Source organism: Carassius carassius, chromosome 5 (assembly GCF_963082965.1).
Source record: "Carassius carassius chromosome 5, fCarCar2.1, whole genome shotgun sequence".
Taxonomy (NCBI): Eukaryota; Metazoa; Chordata; class Actinopteri; order Cypriniformes; family Cyprinidae; genus Carassius; species Carassius carassius.
In genome coordinates, this window is record NC_081759.1 from 20,841,122 (window position 1) to 20,867,084 (window position 25,963).

Below are 25,963 nucleotides of genomic sequence, written 5' to 3' on the forward strand. Positions count from 1 at the left end.
GCCACTCCCTCCTCCCACTGTCTGTCTGTTCAAAGCATGGAGAGTGAATGCAGCGCTTGCATTGCTTGCGTACGCAATCTGCCTTCACACGTCCACTCCAGCATCCCTGCAACTTCAGCCATGAGTTTGCTTCACTTCTTAACCCTTCTGGGTAGGTCATCACTTTTTCCTAATGAGTCATTTGGTTTAATTCGTTTGCATGCTACTGTGCATTTGTGCAGTTTTAATTTATTGCATCCAATTCCATCAGTGTAGACTTCGTTGCTGGATGGACTTTTTGCACATTTATGTCAAACGTCTTTAAGTCTTGCTCTGGAGTTATAGTTTAGTGTTTATGTCATATTATTTTATCCTCAGCAGTTGCTCTTCTAGTGCGGGCTCAGACGCAGCTTTTGCGGGGCTCCTGCAGTTTTGAATCGGACAGCTGCGGCTACACGTCTGATCCCGCTTATGCTGCTTGGACCATCAACGAGGAAGGTATTACTTTCAGATTTTGAAGTAGCATACTGTTTTGCCGGTTATTCTTTTTCTACCTTTCAAGTGTTTGGTTGTCAGAGACCATCAGTAGACCCCCCGCCCACCCCCACCCACACACACACGCACACACACACACACACACACACACACACACACACACACACACACACACACACACTTGCACCCCAATACACAAGCATAGGACACTAGGTGGCGCTTTAAACATAGTCTCATAATTAACGAACCATAATGGCTTAAGAAAAAAAAGAAAGAAAAAAAAACCTCCTTTTAATCCTTAAGGGGATGTTTACTCTTAGTTCTGTCATCATTTACTCACCCTCGTTCCGTTAAGCACATAAGTCTCTGGTTTATCTTAAATACACAAAAAAGTACGATATTTTAAAGAAATCCAAGAAACCTGTTTCTGTCACACGTTGTCTAAAAGTTCTGGTAACCAAAATGTAGAATATACAAATAGGTCATAAAGGTTTCATAAAAGGAATCGCAGAATTCCAGTAGAGGAGCAGAAACTTCTCAGGTCTCATTAAAAAGAACTTAATTTGTGTTTTGAATAATAACCAAAGTCATGTGGGTCTGGAACAACATCAACAAGAGGGTGAATAAATTATGACAGAATTAAAATTTTTGTGTACTTTCCTTTTGAGTCCTATAAGAGTCCATCTGATTTTCCTATTTAGAAATTTCATAAAACCCCAATTTTTTTCTAACTCCTTATCGATCGTTGGTTTGATTAACATGAAACTAATGCCACAATGGACTAGTTGCATATCTCCGCCATCTTGGATTTCCGGTCTTGCGAGTGTGTGCGTAGATATTTCTGGTTGTGCTAAACCAGGCGGCAAGGAAGTCGACCGGAAGTTGAAGTCGGCCGCGAGCTGCCATCTTGTAGCAGAACTTCACTTGCGTTAGCATCCCATTGACTTTGCATTCATTTTGGCGTCACTTTGACAGCGAATAACTTTACATCTGAGGCGTTTAAAGACTCCATTTGTCCATTATTCATTTCTAAAGATACACGACAATGTATTAAGGGCTCCATTACCTTCTATGTTACATTATGGCCCCGTAGAAACAGTTTTTGTAAAAATAGGCTAACGATTGCGTCATAACCACTCGACTCTCTGTCGCACAGTAGAGAAATTACCGTACAGACAGGAGGAGAAGCACGCAGGCAATTAACTTAATATGACGTACTGGCGTTACATTTTAAAATACTATACAAAATAATTAATCAGAATACTTACTCCTGCTCACTCACGCCAAAGAACTCCCCGCTCAAGCCCGCCGTCTCTGCAAGATTAACGATGGCAGTTTTGACGCACAGCTACTAGAAGATTTACATCTATCAGACAGGTTGCTGACGTCATCAAGCTTAGTTTGAGTCTGCGCGCAGAAACGGAAGTGCTAAAAATTGCTAAAAATGGGCTTCACTTGTCTCAATTGAGTTCCAATGGGGTCGCTGTGTCCATTTTTTTTTACTGTCTATGTGCTAAACGCCAATGCAGAGAACCGGAGAAATCCAAATATTACCTTCTATATATGTTTACAGGATTTACAATATCACTTCAAATGCAAATAAGATTTACACTGCTATTATTACTATTGTATAGGAACTGAGCCAGTGCATTTGAAAATGTGTATGTTTGGGTCCGGTGAATTAATTAAATACACTAATGTTCCCTACTGTTCACGAAATGAAAATTGAACTCATGGTGTGTACACACAGATACATAATTTATTTTTTACCTTACCAATTATGTAAATGTAAAAATTACTTATTTCTCGAAAATGTTTGTGTTACATTGATTATTATTTTTTTGTTTAATGAAATGTTCACCTTGTGAGACATGGGCTGTGATTTATCTTCACATTTCTCAATTGTGCACATATATTAGTTTGTTTCATCATCATTCTCACAACATATTTTATTATTTGACATAGTCAACTTTGCATCACACATTTTGAAATGAAAAAAAAACGGGCTGTAAAATAATACAACTAACACATGATTAATTTTAATATTTGTTTTATCTGAAGAATTCGTAACCAAATACATGCGCTGCTTATAGACAAAATTATTTATGCTGCAGATATTTTACAAAACAGATAAACATTGATAAAAACACACATGAATGCAAACAGCGATCTTTTAATTAATGCAAACCTACCATAATAGCATTACGTTAAATTGTACAGTTATAAACTGTTATCAAATAAAGTTAATAAAACATACATATACTTTATCAGAAATATCTGTCTCGTTTGACAGTCAGAAACCTTATGATCTTATATTTAACAGTCAAAACAAAATCAGCTCTCCGAAAATGTAAAGTATTGCATATTTGAGTGGTTTGTGTTTGAAAGAAGAAATCCCTGTGGACTGATTAACCTGAAGCTGACGCTGATCCGCATAATCAACAGAAGAATAAAGCAATCTCCGCTTTGTATCTTGATTAATTTCCACACAGAGGTACGCAAAAATTTAGGGAGGATGTTTCCTCGTGTCTTTGATATACCACTATTCGCTGTTAAATTTGAAAAACATTAATTATATCCATCTAGCCAAGTTTCGTATGTAAGTTTCCCTTATAGTAAATGCGAGCGTCGCAGGACCGGAAATAAGTATGCACACACTCGCGTCGCTGAAGCTCACCGGCGCCATCTTGTGCACCTAGCCCATAGGTATAATAGGAGTATAATGTCTAGCTAAAATAACACTGACACTTGTGACAAATAAAAATCATCAAAATGTATGCAAATACTTGCTAATTGCACCTGCACCCAACATTTATAAATCTTACATCTTTAAAAACATTTAAGACATTCCCAATTCAGTTCTAAATGGCACACAACTTTGATATTGAGCAGGTTTGTTATAAGGCAATATGAATGTATTGAAATGCGTAAAAGGACATATTCAAATTAATGCCCTACTTTCTTCAGTGTTTAAAGGGATCATATGATGTTGCTTAAACAACATTATTTTGTGTGATGCAATGAGTTTATGTCGTTTAAGGTAAAAAAAAAACATATTATTTTCCATATGATGTACATTATTGTTTCTCCTCTATGCAACGCCTTTCTGAAACACGTATATTTTTACAAAGCTCATCGTTCTAAAAAAGCGAGGTGTGCTCTGATTGGCCAGCTACCAAGTGTCTTGTGGTTGGCCGAATGCCTCATTCGTGTAATGGAAATTTAACACCCCTTATAGGGATATGCCGGTATAAAATTTTCATGTTGCGATTTAATTGCTAATACTTTAATTGATGTTTTAGCACAGTATTGAAATTTAGTTTAAAAAGTGGTCATAATACAGTATAACAGGTTTAATAGTTTTTTTCTTATAACAAAAATAACTATGCAATAAAGAAATACAGAAAAATATATAAAGTTTTACTCAGATTAAAGTGCAAAAGAACTATAAAGACCAATAGGTATCACTTTATAATAAGATCTCATTAGTTAACCTTAGTTAATGCACCAACATTCACAATGAGAAGTAATTACATTTGCAACAGAAGTTATTAATCTTTGTTAAAAAAAATACAACCCTTAGTTCATGTTAGCTCATTAAATGACGCAGTTGCAACTTTTGATTTTAACAATGTGTTATTAAATATTGGAATACTTAAAATGAATGAATGTTCAGAATAATTTTTCATTGGCAGTTTGTTAACTAATGAATTAACTAATGTTAACCCTAATGTAAAGATTGAACGAACAATAAAGAATCAAAACACTTTCAAACAATATCTAGGGTATGTTGTAGTGCAGATTAAAATGTAAAAAAGAAAGTTTGAAAATAAATAGCCTATTTAATCTAAATATTTCAGTATTTGGCACTTTGATGAACAACATAGCAAATCCACAAATCTTAATGATTATTTAAATACACTTTAGAAAGTAGAGTAGCTGCTTTATTTATTGGGTTTCCAGGGTAACGGCTGCATTTTCTGCAGTTTAGCGCCATCTGCTGTCTGAGAGTGAATGTGCTTTCATTCAGTGCATCTCATGTGTTCCCCATGTGCTTCTCATGCATGCTTGTTTAAATCAGAGCACACACGCGTCTTTCAGGCAGCATACAGTGGTGCTGTGCATTTTTATCCGTTGATGGGATAATTTCTGAATAATTTGGTAATATATAATTATTCACAGTATTTAGAAGTGTCCACGACAACAATATCATGCATATTCATTACCGGCATCCAAATACTGGAACATGTCTAATAACATACTGGCTGCATCCGAAAATTTAGGCAGCTGACTTGCTGCCTCGCTTCCGTATGAGGCAATGACTTTGCAGGCAGCGTTTTTGCATAAAGGCACCTTATGAAACTGATTTCGGACAGACTTCTGAGGCAGCGTAATGGTTTAATGATAACTAAAGGAATATTAAATGACTATAATACTGATTAATCGCTAGAACTAACATCAAAAGTGCAAAAAAGTTAGTCAGAAATATACATTGACATACAAACTGACCACCAAACTTTCAGAAGCCATCTTTTTTTTCAGCTCAACCGTCACGGAATGGAACGCACAGGATTGTGGGATAACAAAGGCAGGGAAGGATACATCTATGCTGCCTTCAAAATTAGATCAGAAGAAGGTACCTCTGGAGACAGGAAGTAGAGCAGAATATGCATTTAAACGTGCCTTGATGCCTTCCTGCCTTGGAATGCTGCCTCCCAAGACAGCATTTTAGAGTTTTCGGATGCAGCCACTGTGACGCCGTCTCCAAGCAGGATGAGACTCAGTCCAGCTATATTTTTATATTGGTTTATTTTGATCAGAGGGCGTGTCATGTAAGTTTATAAACCAAATAAATTAAGTAATTTGTGGATTTGTGCTGTCTGGTTCCATTTGGTGAACTGGTTCGAGTGGTTCACTAAGAAGATCTGGTTAAATAAAACTATTTATTCGTGATCCGGACAAAACCAATAAAACCCATTACTAATGAGGCATTTTTTGCATCTGGTGGGGACATAATTACTGATTACAATTACTTATACTGTCTTTTTACGCATTGGGTTGCATTGCACATTGCACCCTGTAAACATAAAACCATGTCGCATTTGTAATCGGAGAAACAACAAGCCTACTCTACTCTGCTCAAAACTCGCATTTGAATCATCAGGGGCAAATTATAAAAAAAATATAAAAAGTATACAGGCTGTGAGTCAGAAGCGCCAGACCGTCCTTGCAAAGTTGTAAATGCCTCACTTTATAGAAACAGCCTTTGTGCCACTGATACATTATAGGCTTCTGGTTCAGGAAACAGTCCTCATCCTCCATAAAATGCGCAGCACACATCTGAATATTTGGGTTAAACTGTTCTGAAACAGTGCAGTTAATTCAACTAAACCACTATTTTCTAGTTGTGTCCTCTTTTGGAAAGCCAAACAAAGTAGCTTCGTTTTCACAACGAAGCACACAGTTCCACAACATGGTGGCGGCAGCAACAATATACAGCAAGAATCAAAGTTACACCTTCTTTATTTGTGTAAACATTTGGGCAGTGTTATGCAAATCTTCCCACACAGTGACATAGGCATGTGGGGGCGTGTTTAAATGAGGCATTTTAGGAGGGCGTGGTTGACTCGTAACTTTTATAAAGAATATCTCTTTGTATTTGAGACTTTAGTCTTTGCAACTTTACAGATCTTCTTCATGCACCAAGAGCTCGTAACACTCCAAAGAGAAAGGAAAAATTTTAATCGCATCATATGACCCCTTTAAGGCTTAATGGTTGCACATCTGCACTTGCACTTGAGGAAGTTTGCTCTACATAACAGGACTTCCGATCCGATCTCTGTTAGTCTTATTCAGACAAGACACAACTGCTAAGGGTTGTCATACAATAGATTATTAATTGACCTATAGGATGCACTCTAGACAGAGATGTTTTACAGATAATGCTGTCTATAACTTTTGACAGCTGTCATGCTGATATTTTTTTTCTTATATATTAACAGAAGTTAGTTTGTTTTGTTTGTTAGGGAATAACTGGATGGGTTCAGCTGTAAGTGGAAAACAGAGTAAGTGCCTCTGAATGACTTGTTAACCAAATGTATGATGAAGGTAGTATAATCCAGTGAACATTTATCGGGCAGTTGTCTGGTTGACAACTGTCTCATACTTTTGCCTGTGAAGTGAGTTTTTCCCCCACAGGTTAATAAAACAAGACTTGGCAACACATTTGTGTCTCTGTTTGGTTTCCTGGACAACACAGACTTTGTACGGGAAACACAGCAGAGACAGACTTCTTAGTTGTAGGAAAATGGAAGCAAGTTGCTAAATGTTTAATGAATGGATTCAGACATTTTCCAGAAATGTATGATACTGTTTATCAAATGCCCACTCTCTGCTGCACTGAAGATAATTTAGAAAACCATTTAGAGTATTCACTGTATTTATTTATTACATATACATGCAGCCAAAAATTCTGTAAGAAAACATTTCCAGAAGGAGTTAAGATAAAGAGATGGAAATGATGAGAAAGAAAGGAGAGCTGGTGACCTTGTTTCTCCAGCCATTTTCAGACAGCTGTAGAAATCATTTTAGGCCTTTGGAGATGTACAGCAGACATTCACAGTGTTTACCTCCACATTTAACCCTTCAAGCCTCAGATGTAAATGTGAGCTTGTAGCAAGAACTGCACTTTATCCTTGACATATTTCTGTGCTAAATTACCCCTCTGCTTATTATTGCCACTAAAAATGCTATTGCTGTATGACTTGTTACAGAGCTGTAGTATTTGTATAGTATCCAATAGCCTATATAATGTGACCAAACTTTGGTTTTTCTGGGAATGCTTGGCTAATCCCAAAGTGTTTTTCATTTATTACACATACGCCAGAGCATACATAAATGTGTGACATAAAATGCTCCAACACAGACTGAAAAACAAATTGGTAGAAACTATTTTCGGTTGCACTTTATTTTACAGTACGTGTACTATCATGTACTTATAGTGTATTTACAGTTTATTTATCTAAGAAAGTTCTGGTAATACAGGGTAACTACATGGGGTAGGGTTAGGTTTAGGGGTAGGTTCAGGGTTAGTACCTTGTTATTACATAGTTATTGTAATTACTATAATAAGTACATAGTATGTACATGAGGAACAGGACTGTAAAATAAAGTGCTACCCTATTTTCACTAAATAATGAATTTCTAGTTAATTACCAGTTAATTTCACAATTACAGTCTACAAAGATAAAACATAAAATATAAGCACATAAAACATGCAATTTTGAAGGAGAAAGACTGAAAAAGTGTGTTCTTGTTGTAAAACATACTCTAATAATCTTTGTTTCCAATATTTATTTACAACTTGTGAAAATAATTTTTTTGTAGTGTGTAGATGTACAACCAGAATTTAATGACTGCTCATACTCTGTACACTCAGCTCATAAATGTGCATTACATTTTAGTTGGTCAGTTGGATAGCAAGGCTGTTGTTTTACAGTTTCTTAATTGCTTGTCATGTGGGTGACAGGTTTCTGAAGAGGAGAGATTTTTATCCTGCCCTCACGATGGTACACATGTCATCAGAGAAGACATATTGTTGTGTGGTGTTTGTGTCCATAAATAATAAATGTCAGGAAGCAAATAAGCATCTGTTAGTGTTTTCCTGGAAATTTTGCACAGTTGAGACCATAATGCTTGTGAATTAACTTTAAAAGTCTCTGCAACTAGTTACAGAAACATTTCCTGGAACCTTTTTACAGTGTGTTATAATAAGCCATGTAGGTAATTGAGGTCAGTTCTTCGTCCCATTAGTCATATATTGTGGTTGTGAAGTATGTTGCCCTATGTTAGTTTTAAATGTTCAACTGTATGTTGACCTTGTGACTATGCTAATACAATGACTGTGAGTTGTTAACACTCTGCTTTGTGGTTTATTGTGAATTATTCCACAAAATGGGTTCAATAGACCTTACTAAAGACATGACTTCACCTACCTCAAAAGCTGATGTTATGGCCGGAGAAGTGGCATATTAATGATTGGTATTCACTTATGGACTAAATATATGAAATCTCAAAAGAGAGCCTAACCAAAGTTCAGAAAATAAGTGTGTTTTTAATAGAGGTCATAAAGAAAAAAAAAAAGGCACCTGGATTGAATCATCATGAGAACATCTGGAGCTATCAGAGATCACTGAGGCTAACGGCAGCAAACACACTATCACATCATGTCAAGGTTTGATGCATATTATACAAGAGGAAACTGAATACATACACAACATATATGATTACTTTACATCTGACTGCTGATATTTCTTCTTTAATCAACTGTTTAAATGGGAATGCAACCTATTTCTGTGCTCTAAACAGTTGGCCTGTTAAAGTCAGAAGATTAAATGGACTGTTAAATTAATACTTGAGTCTCCCATGAGTCTTTGTTTGCTGTAATTGCTTGCACTTTATTTTGGAGAACCTGATACAGATCACACCTGATTTTAGGCACACATTTTAAAATGGTGAAACAGTCGACCATTTATTTAGTTTACTTCATTTTTTAAGTTTCTGTGCATTACTGATGACTGTGTGCGACCCTTTATCACGTGACAGGTTTGGCTTCGGGAATTCCAGATGCATTGCTATAGCCTCCAATAAAAATTACAAAACTGAATGTATAAACAATCAGTAATAACAAGCTTATTCCTAATAATAATATTCAGTAATGAATAACTGTGATTACATTTAATGTAGTTCTACAGTGAAATACTGTTAAAATTTGAGTTTTTGGAAGTGAAAAAGAAAAGTCATCTAATGTTGTTAAATTAATGTTTATTGCATTATTTCAGTTTGATGTGTGCTACCATGATGGTGTTTAGTGTTTGTGTGAATGACACTGTACACCTATACACATATATTTATATATCCCTTCTCAGCTTGTGGAAGAGATATTTGTGATGAGCTTTGATTCATCTTGTGACTTTCTCATCACCACCTGTTTTTGGTGGTTATTAGTATTTCAATGGTTCAAAACAGATACTGTATTAGTACTTCAATATGCAGGTTTATTAACATTACTTCAGTTAATGAAATAAGTTATTTTATTTTTTATTGTGAATTTAAGTTAAGTCTGCAAAACCTAAAATGTTGGTACCATATTTTTAACAGTGAGGTTCTGGCAACCACAGCTGCCATTATTCTATTGTAAATGTCACAGAATTTATTTTTACAGTATGCACAAATGTTCTCACCATTATGATTCTCTCAGGCCGCTTCATCACAGCGGAGTCCTCATCTTTTGGTGAGAATGAGAAGTATGTCCTGGTCAGCCCAGAGCTGGAGCTCAGAGACTGGAGCTGTGTGCGGTTGGTCTACCAGATCTCAGGCTCAGGCTCAGTTCAACTGCACTTACGACCTGAGGGTGAGAACTTTGACTACACGTTATGGACAGCGGACAAACCCTCAGACAGTTGGCTCATTGCCAGTGTGGACATCCGTAATATGTCTGGGGCTTACCAGGTATCTCCCTGACATGGCACAGTCACTCCTGTGTTTAAATGAAAAGTGGGGAAACAAGGGGGTTGTGTATGTGATATAATGCATTCGAGATTCTTCATAGTAGACTGTTTGCTTAAAAGAGGGTTTGAGCGGAGCTGAGTGAAGAAAAGAGCCCTTTGTTAATAATACTAAAGTGGATATGCCTCACTCTTGATCAGACAAGCACTTGTGCTGTTTTACTATGCTAGTCGTAATGCTGAGTTTCTGGGATTTACATTTGGAAAGAGACTGAGAGTAATACTTGGTCTTTGTAAACAAAGGAATAGAGACTGACTTTGTTTTATAACAGTTTACTATATGAATTATGATCGAAAAAAAGTAAATCCATTACGCTAGTTTTGACTTGAGGTGTATGATGTAAACTTTCTGATATTATATTTACTCTAAAATTAGACTGTTTAAAACTAAAACTGTGTTTGATTTCATGAGTTACTGAAACAGAGTGAAGATGAGTTGGATAGTTTTCTAGGCTTTAGATAATAGGTGTTTTTGGCAGATGGTTCATATTAAAACTATGTAACAAATAGTTTCACTTTTCTTTGTTTATCTCCTCTTGACTTTCAGCTATTATTTGATGCTAAACCCAGGAGAGGAATGGGAAATAGTGTTGCTCTTTTTGAAATACACATCATCCCTGGATACTGTATAGGTAAGTCCTCTTTTTATACGTGGGGTACACATATTGTTGACCACAGCACAGCATCCTTGATGCTTTAATAAGGAAAAAATATATTTGTTGTGTTCCTCCCGTCCAATAATTGCAATAAGGTTTGTTTTTTGTAACTTCTGATAAGAAACAAAGTCTCAGCTTTCACTAAATTAAAATGATAAATGTTGTTTTGAACTTGTGGCAATGATCACTTTAACATTTCTTCTTCGTTACTAGTTACAGCACAAAAGAAACATGAATGAACATCAGAGGGTATGATGAAAGAAACAGTAAAACTTAATGAAATGTATCAAGTTGGTTGTAAATGCTCAATCATTGTTTAAACCGGAAAAAGAGACATGAATACAAAAGCTTGTAAACAATGTTGCTTAAGGTTAAACCTACCCCAGGAAAAGGATTTAATGTCCATAAACACATTAGCTAAAACTCTAGAGATGAACATTTGCATTGGAAAATGTGCATTATTACATATTCATTTCACTTAATCTGAAAATTACTATATAAAGCAAAATTATTGGAATTAATATAAGTAGGTTAATAATAAATAAAAAATGTGATACTGGCTTGCAGGAGCAATATAAAAAGAATAGTTTGCCATAATAAAAACCCTGAGTTTTCCTCACCCTCAAGTTCCAAACCCATTTGACATTTTAATTCTAAAAGTACATTAACAACAGTCCCTATTATTTATGTAATATTTGATTGATTTGTGTTCAAGATATAATTAAATAGTTTGTTCAATCAAAATCTGGCACACGTGACAAAAAAAAAAAAAAGAAACTTCACACAATCCTCATTGGGTCTCATGTGTAAGGGAAACAGGTCAATTTAGCTCAAAGGGAATCATTTAAGATTTTAAAGGGAATTTGAACAGAATCACTGTTTCACGGCTGATCACTGAGACATCCTGCGATTTACTGAACGAGCTGTTTAACATCAAATCTGTGCTGGATATTAATATCCAAAGTATAGTGAAAACACTATTAATTAGCACAGTAACAAGATCAACAGTTTAAGACATTAACTTGTAAGCACAAAACACAAGATACCTCTCTTTTCAATATGAATAAGTCTTTATTAGATAAATCTAAGACATATAAACTAATCTAACACATAAACGCATGCACTCACACATTCACACAAGTTGCAGGAAGAGAGAAAGTTAGGGAAGAATGAGTTTAAGAGAATGAAAATGTGGAATCCCAAGTTTACAGCAATACATTAAATTGCATAGACATGAACAGCCATCAATCACTTAATTAACCCTCGCATTGAGTTCCTCAATGAGGTTAAAATTATATTAGATACACCAGTACAAATGTCTGGAGGAGTTACTTGCATCTCCTGTGTAAAGGGGTTCCCTTTGTTGTCGTTGAAAGGGGGTTTCCCCCGATGTCGCTGATTGGCTGGAAGTTCAGTAGTCATTAAGTGACGTCTTGGGAAGCCAGTGGTTGGGCGTTGGCTGAAGATGCGGAGTTGTGTGGGCTGGTTGAAGTTAAACGGGGACTCAAGGTCAGACTCGGAGACACGGTGTTACAAAACTTAACTCAGAACACGAAACTCCAAACGGAAAAGAAAAGAAACTAAAGTAAAATAACAGAATTAAAGTTTGACGAGACTAGGTGGTGTTTCTTCTCATTGTAGCAGCAGGCATGCAGGCTGAAGCACGCTGGAACCGCGCTCAAAGAACGCTAACAGTGATGACTAAAAGCATGACTAATAGCAAAGCTACAAGCTAAAAGCAGGCATGACTGAAAGCAAAAGCTAAACGAAAGCTAAAAGCAGGATTTGGTAGTGTCCTGAGTATTTAAACTGGCCTTTTGGCCACACCTCAAATGTTGTCTTGACCAATTAGGTATCGTCTTTGCTCAGGGTATCATAAATCATATGTTATCTTATCAAGCACGTGGTCCGAATTTTCCCGCTCTTGCAGGTTATAATTTTGGACATGATTCCTATAACGAGAATATGATACATTTGACAAATAACTGATGGTCAGGACTGTTTCAAGCCAGCAGATTCAATCACAAACATACTAAACATGAATATGTATCCTTAAGCTATCCAATAGTTATTAAAAGACATCCACAATAAGTGATTATAAACATGATAGTCAAATGTGTGGGTTACATATAAATGAATATGGAGTTAAGCAATGGACCGATATGCATTTATAAGTCTTTTTGAGTTCATTAAAAAACAGTTCTTGTGCCATTCTCTGACAAAAGATGTTCTGTAGGGACCAGAGGTTAAAAGGTCCCCTTAGGAATTTCAGTCTGGTTCTGCTGGGGGGGGGGTCAATCCAAGGATCTTGTTTATTACTCTCATGGGTTTACATGTGCTGGCCGGCGTTGCATCTTGTTTACTTGCCCAAAATTTGACAATCTCTTCTCCTAATTGAAATTGTCAATAATTGTTCTAGTGGTGTTAATGTTGAAAGGTGTTCTGTGAAAGAGTTGGTTGGTTGGTTATCTTGGTTGAATGATTTACAACCTCCTGTTCCCTTTCTGAGGAATTCAGCTCGTGTTTCAACCACAGTCCTGATCGACTCTTTAATATGTCTGGTTCAGGTCTGATACTCTACACATGTCTGTGGTCAAAAATAGATGTACTGTACCTTGCAATGCCTCTGTTTTTAACTCATTGAGAACCACTGTGCTAATGCAATTATACTTTCCTCTCCAAAACAACAATGAAAAGTCTTAAATAATAATATGTTTATTGTCTGTTTTAGAGTGCAACTTTGAGGAGCACCACTTGTGTGGCTACAGTAATCAGTGGAATCCCAATGTGAACTGGTATGTGGGTGGGAGTTTGGCCCGGGACCCTCAGTCAAACCTTCCAGATGACCACACCATGAACAATGGGAGAGGTAACACAGACTGACAGGATAGCTTCATTCTGCACAATAGGTCAAGTACTGGAATAAATCATACCAGGCTCTACAACAAGATCCATAGCTTTTTGCAACCCACTGTTCTCTTGGTTTGGAACTTGCTTACTCTCTCACCCTCAGGAATGTGCTTTGTGAACCCATCCTTTGTTTTATTTTTTTTCCACTCTGAACTAGGTCACTACATGTATGTGGACTCAGTTTATGCTAAAAGGTTCCAGGAGGTGGCCAAGTTGGTGTCGCCAATGACTACCAGTTCAATGGCAGGGTGCTTGTCCTTTTACTATCAAAGGGACCAAGCCATTGGGAATTTCTTCTCAGTCTTCACTAAGGACCAGCTGGGCCACTATGATGAGATATGGAGGCCTGATGTGTATGCGACAACAGATTGGAAGTTAGTGCAAGTGGATATTAAGGCACCACATCCATTAGAGGTCAGTGAAGTTCTTCTACAAACTTTGTGTCACTGTATTGTGAAGTTTCAAGAGAGAGTTGGTGGTGCTTGGGGCCACAACACAGTGTAATTAGTGAAGCTAACAAAATCTCTACTTCAAACATGTCTTCACTTCTAATAATAAAAAAGTAATCTTTAGTTAGCTTTTCATGACAGGGACACATTGATAACAATAGACACTATGTTCTAATTTTACATGTTAGAAATTAATACTTAATCCTCCAGCTCTAACAATACTTAAGGTACAAGCCATACTTAGCATACATAAAAATCTATTTACAAGTACATATTAAATTACAAATGATGGCATATCCAGCTTATATTGTTTCCTAGGCTAATATTCATGTTTCTTATATAATGTTTAACATTAACATGGAACAAATTGAAAAAAGGCAATAAAAATCCTAAAATGGTCATTGGATGTTAAGACAATAGTATACATATTAAGTAAAAAAAAAAGCATTTTGTTTCCATTAGAGAACAGTAATCTGTGAAACAGACGTGCAACCGCCATTGGACTGCTGGTGTCCCGAGATTGAATCCCGGCTCGTGGACCTTTCCCAATCCTGCCCCTCTCTCTCTCCCACTTCACTTCCTGTTTTACACTGTACTATGTAAATAAAGGTCAAAATGCCAAAAACAAATCCAAAAAAAAAGAAAAAGAAAATAAGACTCTGATTTAAACAAATCTGATACCCAACTTGTTGTCATAAAATTGGGTATCATATTAAATAATCACATATATAAATCACACAAATCTCTTATAAGTAAAATCAAATACAAGTATTTTACTTTCAGACAGGACATGCACAGAATACCTTTTACATCTTTTTGCCACTGATCTATAATAGAGAAAATATATACCATAACTGGGCTACAGGTCATAGCATGTGTATGTATGCTGTGCATGTTGACACTATCCATATGTAAGCTTTTCTTGTCTACTTAATATATCTTACAAATTTTAACTACCCACAATATACTAAAGTTATTTTCAAATACACTTCCTGGCTTAAGAGCTGTCCTAACAAGACTAGCACCTATTTATCAAAGGGGCCTTCTTTTAGTCCATGGTTAACATATAGAAAACGCTGTGCATAGTTATGTCATATCATAAATGGCAAGTTTTAGTCAAACAAATATGAAATAATGTTCTATAAAAAGTTCTTTACACCCTCTCTCTATATGTATTTGTAACTCCAGTAGATGAATGTCTAGTAGTTTTGCAATTATTTTCAATAATAGCTGTAGCTATAACATTATTTCATGTACATTCTGTTATTTATGAATGTCACTGCCTTAGACTAATATTCATATTATGACATTCGTAGCTAATTGGAATACACACTAACGTTCAAAAGTTTGGGGTTGGTCCTATTTTTTTGTCTCTTATGCTCACCACAGCTGCTTTTATTTAATCAAAAAAACAATAAAACATTAATATTGGGAAATTTTATTACAACTTGAAATATAAAATAAATTTATTTTGAAATAACTTTTCCATTTTAGTATATTTTCTAATGAAGTCGTTATGTAATCTTTGATCAATTTAATAAATGCTTGTAAAATAATTTTTTATATATGTATTATATGATTTTCATATATATAAATATATAATATTATGCTAGATATACATATTACAAACTGTATATATGTAACTTTAGGTAGCCTATTATATTTATGGTGTTAATGAGAAATGACATTAGGAGAATATTAGGCCATGTTGTTTTGTGCAATTAGCTAAATCCTCAAGAGAAAACTGTTGTAACTAAATCAAGTATGGATAGTTCTATTGAAAACTGACCTTACCAATTTGATCTAAACTGCTTTGATTATTAACTAACAATGGTAAGAGATATCTTTAGCAATTTCCAAATGTAGTTCAAAGAGTGATATATTTATATCATTCATAGTCTCTGTTCTGCAGAGAAATGAGTGTTTATTTTGCAATTTGCATCTGTAGGAATAGTATAAACATAAAATGAAGAGCTAGCACTGTGGCTGCCATGTTTGAGTGTGAGCAGTGTTTGTCTGGGAGACAATGTGAATAATGAGAGAAGGAGTGTGTGTGGAGTCTGGATTTTCTCTCTAGCAGATGAGTTCACTGTCTGATGTGTTACTAATGCCTTTGAACCTTATTGTGTTTTTGTATTACTTTTACACTAACAAACTAAATCCATTTGAAACTTTTTGGTTTTCAAAATGAATCAGTTAATTTGTGCAGTACTGTTTCCTTCATTTTGGGCACTTCATATATCTAATTTAGATTGACTGGTGTGTTTGGTTTGCTAGATGGTGTTTGAGGTGGCGTTCAACAGTCCTCGTGGAGGCTTTGTTGCTTTGGATGACATTTCTTTCTCCCCGGAGTTTTGCCACACAGAGACAGGTCAGCGCGGTTCTGTTACATAATAAGCACTTACATGCTTTATGCAACTGTGCATAATCCCAAAAAACACAATACAGCTGTTTACAGAGCTTGAAAACCACAAGCACGTTTTATGGTTTCTTTTCAACATGCACTGTAACTTTGTGAACATATGTTAACTCTTTTGTAGACATGTCTTTTTAATCTGGACTCTGGAAACACACTGTATTCTGTTTCTCTTGTTTAAGTAATTCTCTACCATGCTTATCAGGCTGTGAAGAATCAAAATGTCTGTGCTGTTAAACGTGTTTATTGATATAAACTGCAAATTCCTGATCTGTAAAGTTAATAATGTACATTACATTTTTAGATTGATTTTGAGGTAATTTGCAACACAATGACAATTCATATATGTTTTATGCTTTGGCCAATTTGTGGCTAATTCGAATGAATGTGTATCTCATTTCTACGTTTTTGTGCAGCATGCTTACAATTCTCTGATGCTAATTTTTTAGGTGTGGGGTTTGGGTTGGACATTCATTGTTAATTTTTTTTTCTAAAACGCATACTTTTCATACAATTCACATTGTACAAATTCATTTGAAATTGTCATCTCATAAAATAGTTCCCTTCAAGTCAGTCACATTGATGTTACGTTGACACTGACGTTTGGTGTTTCACTTGGGAGCCCCAGTCACCTTGTGTAGTAAAGAACAGACCAATGAGACATTGGCGAGAGGAATTTGCATGCCCAGCCACTCCTCCGTGCACATGGGCATATAAGGAATTGGCGTGCATCCACTCATTCAGATTTTTACAATTTCAGGCTCCTGGGAGATATGGTATCCACAGCCACGGTGACGCTTCTTGGATTAATATATATGAAACCACTTCAGCACTGGCTACATGGCCCGAGTCCTGAGATGGGCATGGCTCAGTGGCATGCTCCATGTTCATGTCACACTGAATTGATGCCAGACATTCAGCCATTGGTCGGGTCTTCCTTTTCTACGCACGGGAGTGCCCTTAGAACAAATGTCCAGGCATGTCTTGTTATAACAGATGCCTCCAGAACAGGCTGGGGTGCTGTGTGCGATGAGCATACAGCCTTGGGCTCCTGTACAGGAGCTTGACTCCAGTGGCACATCAACTGTCTCGAGTTGTTGGCAGTGCTGCTGGCCAGGCTCAGTAATTGTGTTGCCTTCCCATTGGTCAGCCCCTGTACAGAGCTCAGTGCCCCACATGTAGTGATTCCTTTCGGGTGATCCCTTGTGTGTTCCTTCCACAGTACGGTTTCATGCTTGGTAAACCTGTGTCTTCCCTTGACAGTGTAGCTTCTGTCCAGTTTTTGCATTTGACTCACAACTTTTGTGAAAGAGTGGAATTTCTCTTTCCTGTTGGAAAAAGGAACAGCGTGGCCCTCCTTGTTGTGAGCTCTGCTTTTTGTGATCCCAACCGAATTAAAGTTCCTCTTGCTCACAACAGGGCGTCGGGTAGGTTATGATGTGGAATGCCTGCTGTTACTTGGTAAACTTGTGCCTGCCAACATCTGCATCACCAGATCTCGTAACACATTTCAGTGGTTGTGGCGCTTTCCATATGGAGCCCAGACATTAATAATATTGAAAGAAACTGACTCAAAGGGAACGTCTCAGTAACATATGTAAACCTGTTTCCTTTGAAGGAGGGAACAGAGACATTATGCAGCATAAACCTGAATGAGTGGATGCACACCACCTCCTTTTATAGCAATGTCTCATTGACCTGTGTTTTTACTACTCAGATGTGACTGGGGCTACCAAGGGAAACCCCAAATGTCAGTGTCAACATATGTAACTAAGATGTTACATTTTCGTGTGATCAAATTATCTTGCTCCACCAATATCTGATAACAAGAATAGTTTTTTTTTCCCAACATAATATACTTTGGGACAAAAAGAAGTCATTTTTCTTAGAGGAGCCTTCAGCATTATAATTAACAACCCCAAAAAAGTCCCAAATTGCTGTTTAAAGGGGAATTTTCTTGTTGTTTTCCTTTTATGTTGCAACCAGACTGACATTCCGTTTAGTCAGCAGTTACATTTTACAGAAAGTCTGCCTATGTGGGAGATGTTCATGATGTGACTTAACTTCAATCTTCCAGAGCCAGCGTTTGACCCCTCTCTGGCAAACTGTGACTTTGAGGAGGGCCTGTGTCAATATTATCAGGAACAAACTGGAGGTTCAGTGTGGAACATGGTCTCTGTGAAACCAAATGTTTACCGCATCGGGGATCACACTACAGGCACTGGTGCGAAGTGAGACTGTTCTTTTCATTAACTCACCGAATTGGTGGAATCTGACTTAAAAAATGTGTACAAGTTTGATGAAGAATTTTTTTTTAAAAATAGTCTAATTTATGTAAATATCATACAGTTTCATCACATACTGTATATATTATATTTTGATGTGCATTTGACTCAATAAAGTACAATATGGTTTTATTCAGTGATATTCCTACAATTTCCTACTTAATGTATATTTAATTTTAATTAAATCAGTATTCATAGTGAATAACTATTAAATTAATAGTTTACGCCAAAACCAAGATGTACTCATTTGATTAAAATTCTAGATGAGTATTAATTTTATTTTTTATTTATTTATTTTTTTGCTGGACAGATTTGGAAGAATCTTTGGAGACATGCTCACCACTGGATCCCCTGCTGTAAATGGGTGCCGTCACAGTTTTAACAGCTGATAAAAGCATCACAATAATCCACAATTTCACTGAAGAAAGCATTATTATGGATTATGGATGGTTGGATTTTGACAGGAAGTGACGGTTAAAGTTAAAACTCCTGAATGATGGATCTGTTTATTACAAACATGCAGCTTTTCACTTCACAAGACATTAACTGATGGACTGGAATCGTGTGAATTACTTGTGCATTATTGTGATGTTTTTATCAGCTGTTTGGGCTGTTCTTCTGATGGCATGCATACACTGCAGAGGATCCATTACTGAGCACGCTTAATTTCTCCAAATCTGTTCTGAAGAAGAAACAAATTCAAATTCATAGTCATGAGGATGACAAAACTTTTACTTACACTTTTAATTTTTGGGTTAACTATTCCTTTAATATGATAAAAGAGGAACACTTAAGGAACAAAAAAAGTTATAAAATTAGATAACATTCATTAAATTATCACTTATTTCACTGATTATTTATGATTCATAAATCTTCCATGTTCATTACATTCACAGGGTCTTTTCTCTTGGCCAACACTCGTCATACCTCTCGACCAGGGTATGTGGGTCGTCTTTTTGGACCGTCCCTACCAGGGAACCATAAATACTGCCTCAGGTTCTACTATGTCCTGCATGGCTTCATGAAAGTAGATAATGTTCTGGCTCTCTATGTCTATGATGAAAACAACATAGCTCAGGAGAAAATCTGGACCGTGTCTGAGGGATCTAAAGATGTTTGGACAGAGGTGGAAGTCACATACCTGAAGCCCATGCCTACTAAGGTAAGTGTAAAATGAATGGATTGTTCTTAAATACAAGTTTCTTCAAGACTGGGTTGTGTGCATGATGATGGCTAAATGTATTTTATTTCACTATTCAGTAGAATAACATTGTTTTTTTATGACTTTTTGTGTACACCACCCTTTAAAAGTTTGGGGTCAAGAAGATTTTAAATAAATAAATATAGTACTTTTATTCAGCAAGGATGCATTACATTGATCAAACATGTCAGTAAAGACTTTTATATTTACACACAATATTTCAAATACATGCTGTTCTTTTGAACTTTCAGTTTACCAAAGAATCCTGAAAAATAAATAAATCATGGTTTCAACAAAAATATTAATCAGCAGAACTGTTTTTTAACACTGATAATAAATGTTTGTTGAACATCAAATCATCAAATTAGAGTGATTTCTGAATGATCATGTGACACTGAAGATTGGAGTAATGGTTGCAGAAAATTAATCTTTGCCACATCAAGAAAAGAAAACATTTAAAAATATATTAAATACAGTATTTAAAATATATTTAGATTTTTATATTTATATTAAATATATTTAATATAATAGATATATATTTATATTTTAAATATATTCAAATAGAAAACAGTTACAACATAAAGGTTTATGTGTTCTTCAGATTCTAGGTAAAGAAGGACATTGTCCTTAATAATAAGCTCAAATTCAGTTTTAATACTTTTTTTGTTTTAGGTAAAGTATTTCCAAATGATAAGCCGTTATAAATCTTTTATTGAACTTTGGGTCACCCCCTGTGTGAATTCCTTGTGTAATCTCAGAGATAATAAGTGAAGCTCGAGACTCTTTTGAATGGAGTGTCCACAGCAAAACCCCATTAATAGCATTTACATTTGTCAAATATTTTCTACCTCCTCAAAATGTCAAAGCCATTTATGAGAAAAACCACAGAAAAGGTCTGTACTGTAAATGTTGAGGACAAATCACATGGGTTAGTTGTATGGTCTTTTAAATAACTTTAAATTAAGACCTTTTTTGTTTTATTTTTGTATAAAATTATGACATACTAGACCATGTTCTTCCCTATTTTAACTATTTGTCATTATGGACTTTTTTTTATCTTAACTTCCCTTTAAGGTAGCATTTGTCAGCATCTGCAGAAACTTCTGGGACTGTGGGCTTGTGTCTCTCGATGATATCTCAGTGACCCTTGGCGACTGTCGGGTTGCTACAGGTACTTCTGCCCTTTTGACAATGAAAAAAATCCCTATTCAGATGGTAATTGTGTTACATGGTGATGTAAGTTTATTATAGGGTGCTTCAGGGGTGCTGCATAGGCAGTCCTAATGGGCCCCCCTCCCCTTGAAAATATATATTCCAGACTTTTCAAGGGCCCTCTCTTCCTTTGGGGCCCTGGTAATCAGTACTGGTTTTACCCCCAGGCAACGCCCCTGGGGTGCTTTATTGGCATTTTGCTCCCACCATTCCTGGCTGAATCACCTACTGTTTTTAACAAACACCAGGATCATGTGGTACTGTCCACATCCATATCTCTGAATTTAAAAGTAGAAATTATTTCAAAAAGCATTTGGGAAATCCTGTTTGACTACTGCTAAGAGACATATGGAAACACTGTGTGGTATTGTGTGTATTTTTAGTACAATAGAGGCTTGTATGACAGAAACTTTGAAATTCTTCACATGAAGTTTCATGGCTGCTTCACCGCTGTCAGAAAGTAAATGATCAAAATGCATAAACTATTGAAATCTGTTTGTAAGTACATTCAAAATTTTGTTTATATTTTACTTTTAGGACTATATAATCAGAACGTGATTTTTGACTTTATTTTAAAATTATTTTATTTTAATTTTTTTTGAGCGAAGCAAATTCTTGGATTTGTAAGATGACGGAACTTTATTATCTGAATGTATGAATTTATATCTAACTAAATCTATATATAAACCCCCCTCCCCCTCATTAATTTATATAAACCTTAAATAAAATTAAATATAAATATTAAAATATTAACACTTCAAATTTTTGCCTTTGCAGCTAAATTAAATAAAACCAGTTTTACATGAAGTTCTAAGTACAAAAATCACTAAAATGAAACTGAAATAAAAATAAATTAAACACTATATTAAAACTCAAACTCTTTATAAGAGTTATAAGAAACATTCACTGTCTGAATTTTGTTGCATTAGTTGATAAATTAATTTATTGTGTGCATATTTCCAGATGCTCGTTTAAATTGAGAACAACCAGGGCCGGACTGGGACGAAATTTCAGGATGGGAAATCTCAGTCATCCAGGCAACACAGAAAAAAAAGGGGTCAAAATGGTACCTTCTGGGGTACAACAGCTTTACACCATAGCATTACATTAAAAGGACATATTTGTACCCTTTTTTATCCCTAATATGTACATATTAGTACCTTAGACTACTAATTCATACCCTTAAAGTACTAATTTGTAGGCCTACCTATTAGGGGTAAAAAAGGAACAAATATGTCCTTTTAAGGACCCTGTTCCAGCTGTTGTACCCAACAAGTATATAGAAATTATTACTTTTATTTAGCAAGGACGCTTTAAATTAAACTAAAGTGATGATAAATACTTTTATAATATTACAAAAGATTTATATTTCAGATAAACACTGTTCCTCTGAACTTTCTATTCATCAAACCACCTATATACCAACCAACCTTTTTTTATTGCTTTAGTTTATAGCCCTTCACTGATGTATGCATTCAACTAAAAACTTTATATACTGGACATTGAAATTACGATTTTTAGTATAAATGTCACAAGCATTAAAGCTGCACTCTAAAAAATGCTTTGTTTCAATTCAGTGTTGGGTCAAATATGGCCTAACCCAATTTTTGGGTTAAAAATGTAATTTAAAAAATTTAACCAAGCAGCTATGTTAGTACATTTTTGACCCAAAGTTGGGTTAAAACAACCCATCTTTTTTTTTTTTATGATTTATTAGGCCAATTGCTTTTTTATCGATTGAAATTTTTCTCCCAGTGTTACCGATGGGCAGTCCAGGCCTGAGAACAACTAAAATATTATGTGTGCTTTTCTATTCAAATAAGAAAGACATTTTTTTGCTTGGATGGGTATTTGTTTCTCTGACTTACATGTGTGTGTCTGAAACTGTCCCCATATTTAGAATTGTTTAAATGATAACAAAGTGTTTGACCCAGTTGTGTTGCTTTTATGAGAGTAAAACCCATGACTTGTAAAAGATTTAAGCAGTTGATTGTTCTTTTAAAGAGTAAATCGTATTACTTACATGTTGCTTGGCAGAGGTTTCTTGTCCGTTTTAAACAATGTGGTTGAGGAAATGGGCAAGGCCCTTGTCTAAGGTTCTTGAATATTCTTTTTATAGACATATACTCCATGGCAATGAAGAACATCTGCCCTAACAAACAGTGACATTAAATGGGCAGTGCCGGCTGCGGTGGACAGAAATAGACAAGCTTTTAACCATTTCAAAGCCTCATGTGGTGGAACTTTTTGTGCTCTGTTTAGGCCCCATGAATCCACCTCCTGGACATTGTAACTTTGAAACTGGGGACTGCGGCTATACCCAGAAAACGAAAGCTAAAAAAGGACATTGGTTACGGATCAGGGGACATACACCCACGTCCTACACAGGACCCAAGGGGGACCACACCTTAGGGGTAGGTGAGTCAAATTTATGCTTCAGCATGAAATGCTTTATTAACATTGCTGATGTAATTTGATGTAAGTGTAAGTCTTTCCTGCTCTGATTTCAAGGCTACTACATGTACATTGAGGCGTCTCACATGCTACCCAAACAGTCAGCCCAGCTCATGTCCACCGAGCTGAGGGGTTCAGCTGGACCTCAGTGTCTGATCTTCTTCTACCACATGTATGGCTCAGGCACAGGAACTCTGAATGTCCTGCTGCATAAGGGGGGCAGGGGGAGCTTGCTTTGGACAAGACAAGGAGAACAAAGTGTGTCCTGGATGAAGGCCATGGTGGATTACGAGTGTTACACAAGGCACTGGGTTAGAGGCACATTCTTACTCCCTTTGTTGTTGAAAAATGCCTTTGAAATGCATCTTTTATAATGTTGAATATTGCCGTGTTGCGTTTTTGCATGTAAAAAGGTTAAAGGTTTATTGTTTCCCTTATTGTTTGCAGATTATATTTGAAGCTATCAGAGGATCCTCAGTAAGGAGTGACATTGCAATCGATGATATTGTGTTTAAAAAGGGGCCGTGCAATGGTGAGTGAACAGTAAAATGTTTTTAAATATATTTTTCAGTTTTTAATGACCGTAATGGCATACAAAGCTCAAAATATCTGATATTTTAAAGGGATAGTTCACCCAAAATGACAATTTTGTTATCATTTACTCACCCTCATTTCACTCCAAACCGGTATAGGTTTCTTTCTTATGTTGAGCACAAAAGAAAATATTTCGAAGAATTATGAAGAACCAAACAGTTGTTAGTTGCCATTTACCTCCATAAATTTAGGCAAAATTGAGATTTTTGAGTGAACTGCCCCTTTAAGAAACTCACCTTGATAGTCATTAGAGTCTGCAGGGATCCTCCTTCCATTTTTTACCATCTGTTTCTGCAAATTGGTAGGGCTGCGTGATCTATCTATCTATCTATCTATCTATCTATCTATCTATCTATCTATCTATCTATCTATCTATCTATCTATCTATCTATCTATCTATCTATCTATCTATCTATCTATCTATCTATCATCTGTCTGTCGATCTGTCTGTCTGTCTGTCTAAATTTATCGTTTTTTATTTAAGTTTTTATATTTCTCAATAAATTAATAGATAGCGCAAAAATTTGTCAAATCATTGTCATGCTTTACAATTTCAATCATTATGAATGGTTACATAAATGTCTTCTTGTGGGCTGTATAATGTGAAGTCAAACACATAATCTGAAGGTTGAACAGGAAGTGCCATGCGTTATCCTCATTCATTTATGTGATGTATTGCAGTAGGTTGTGTGAGGTCAGGTGACTGCAGAGCAGTAACAGCAGGTGCTTTCTTTACTGCAGTTCTCACTGGGATTTGTCTGTGGACGGATCACATACTGTTACTAAAGTTATTTGAATGTGTTTACTGAAGCAGCAGTAATACACTGGATGTATTTGTACATGTGCTTATACTTTTTATAATGCTCTCTTCCTCTCTTTCTCTAGATCCTGGAGACAGCATCTCATACTCAGGATTTTCTGAAAATTTTAATGAAATTGAGTACTGAGCGAAGCCCAGGAATGCTGATATGTGTTTGTTTTTATTTCTGTGTCACTGGGGACAGGGAGACTGGGAGAGAGAAAAGAACATTTGTTACCTAGACTCAACAATGTTCTGCAGAGTCTGCCCATGCATGTCTACATGGAAAGACACAACACTTTATTGTTCTTTTATAGGTGGTATGACGTGTCTAGTTCTTGATATAGTCTGCTATTTTTGGATCATTGAGACAGCTTGGGGTCTTATTTTTGTGTATTAGAAAACATCAGAAAATAGTTTAAACTTTTGTAATGTGTTGACATTGCTTAGCAGCATACTGCTAGGTAGCAAATATTTCCGATTTCTATTTGTGGTGAACTTTTTCTTGTTTGATTTTACACTGATCAGTGTCCAGGGTGAAAACAGGTTTGGACAAATGACAAAGTTCAGGTCATGGGTTGTATACATTCTCACTCACAGTGTTTCATTTATTAAACTTTTAAAATATTAAATTTTATTAAACATTTTAAAATAAAAATGGCTTTGTAAGTTCTTGTAGATTCCCATCAGAATCACAGTACTATAAACATTTTTTAATTTTTTAATTTTAATTATTTATTTTTTTTGTACATTAAGAAAAATCAATATAAATCTATTTTGTCTTATAATTTACTGCCATCTAGTGGAATAATTGTGTTATGAAACATACAAAACTTGGTTGAAACCGTTTTCGAAATTATAGAAAATACTTAAACATTCTAAACGGGAACTAATAGGCTACTAGGCAACTATTTTCTTTCCCTTGGCCTTCATCCAGCCCCAACCCC

The 25,963-nt window shown here is 35.8% G+C and overlaps 1 protein-coding gene across 2 annotated transcripts; it reads left to right on the top strand.

The window, feature by feature from the left end:
• Positions 1-57: 57 nt before the first annotated feature.
• mamdc2a (MAM domain containing 2a) lies at positions 58-25,674 on the top strand. 2 transcript variants are annotated; one of them, XM_059550096.1, is made up of 14 exons: positions 58-151; positions 358-477; positions 9,734-9,984; positions 10,588-10,672; positions 13,428-13,565; positions 13,764-14,020; positions 16,333-16,426; positions 18,549-18,695; positions 19,653-19,918; positions 21,032-21,128; positions 23,432-23,587; positions 23,681-23,934; positions 24,071-24,155; positions 25,103-25,674. In XM_059550096.1, exons 1-14 carry the CDS (start codon positions 121-123, stop codon positions 25,162-25,164), a joined length of 2,043 nt encoding a protein of 680 aa, XP_059406079.1. In that variant the 5' UTR covers positions 58-120; the 3' UTR covers positions 25,165-25,674. The 2 variants fall into 2 exon arrangements, with proteins under 2 accessions (XP_059406079.1, XP_059406080.1); XM_059550097.1 differs by lacking the exons at positions 24,071-24,155; positions 25,103-25,674 and having other exon boundaries at positions 23,432-23,583; positions 23,681-23,897.
• The last annotated feature ends 289 nt before the right edge of the window (positions 25,675-25,963 follow it).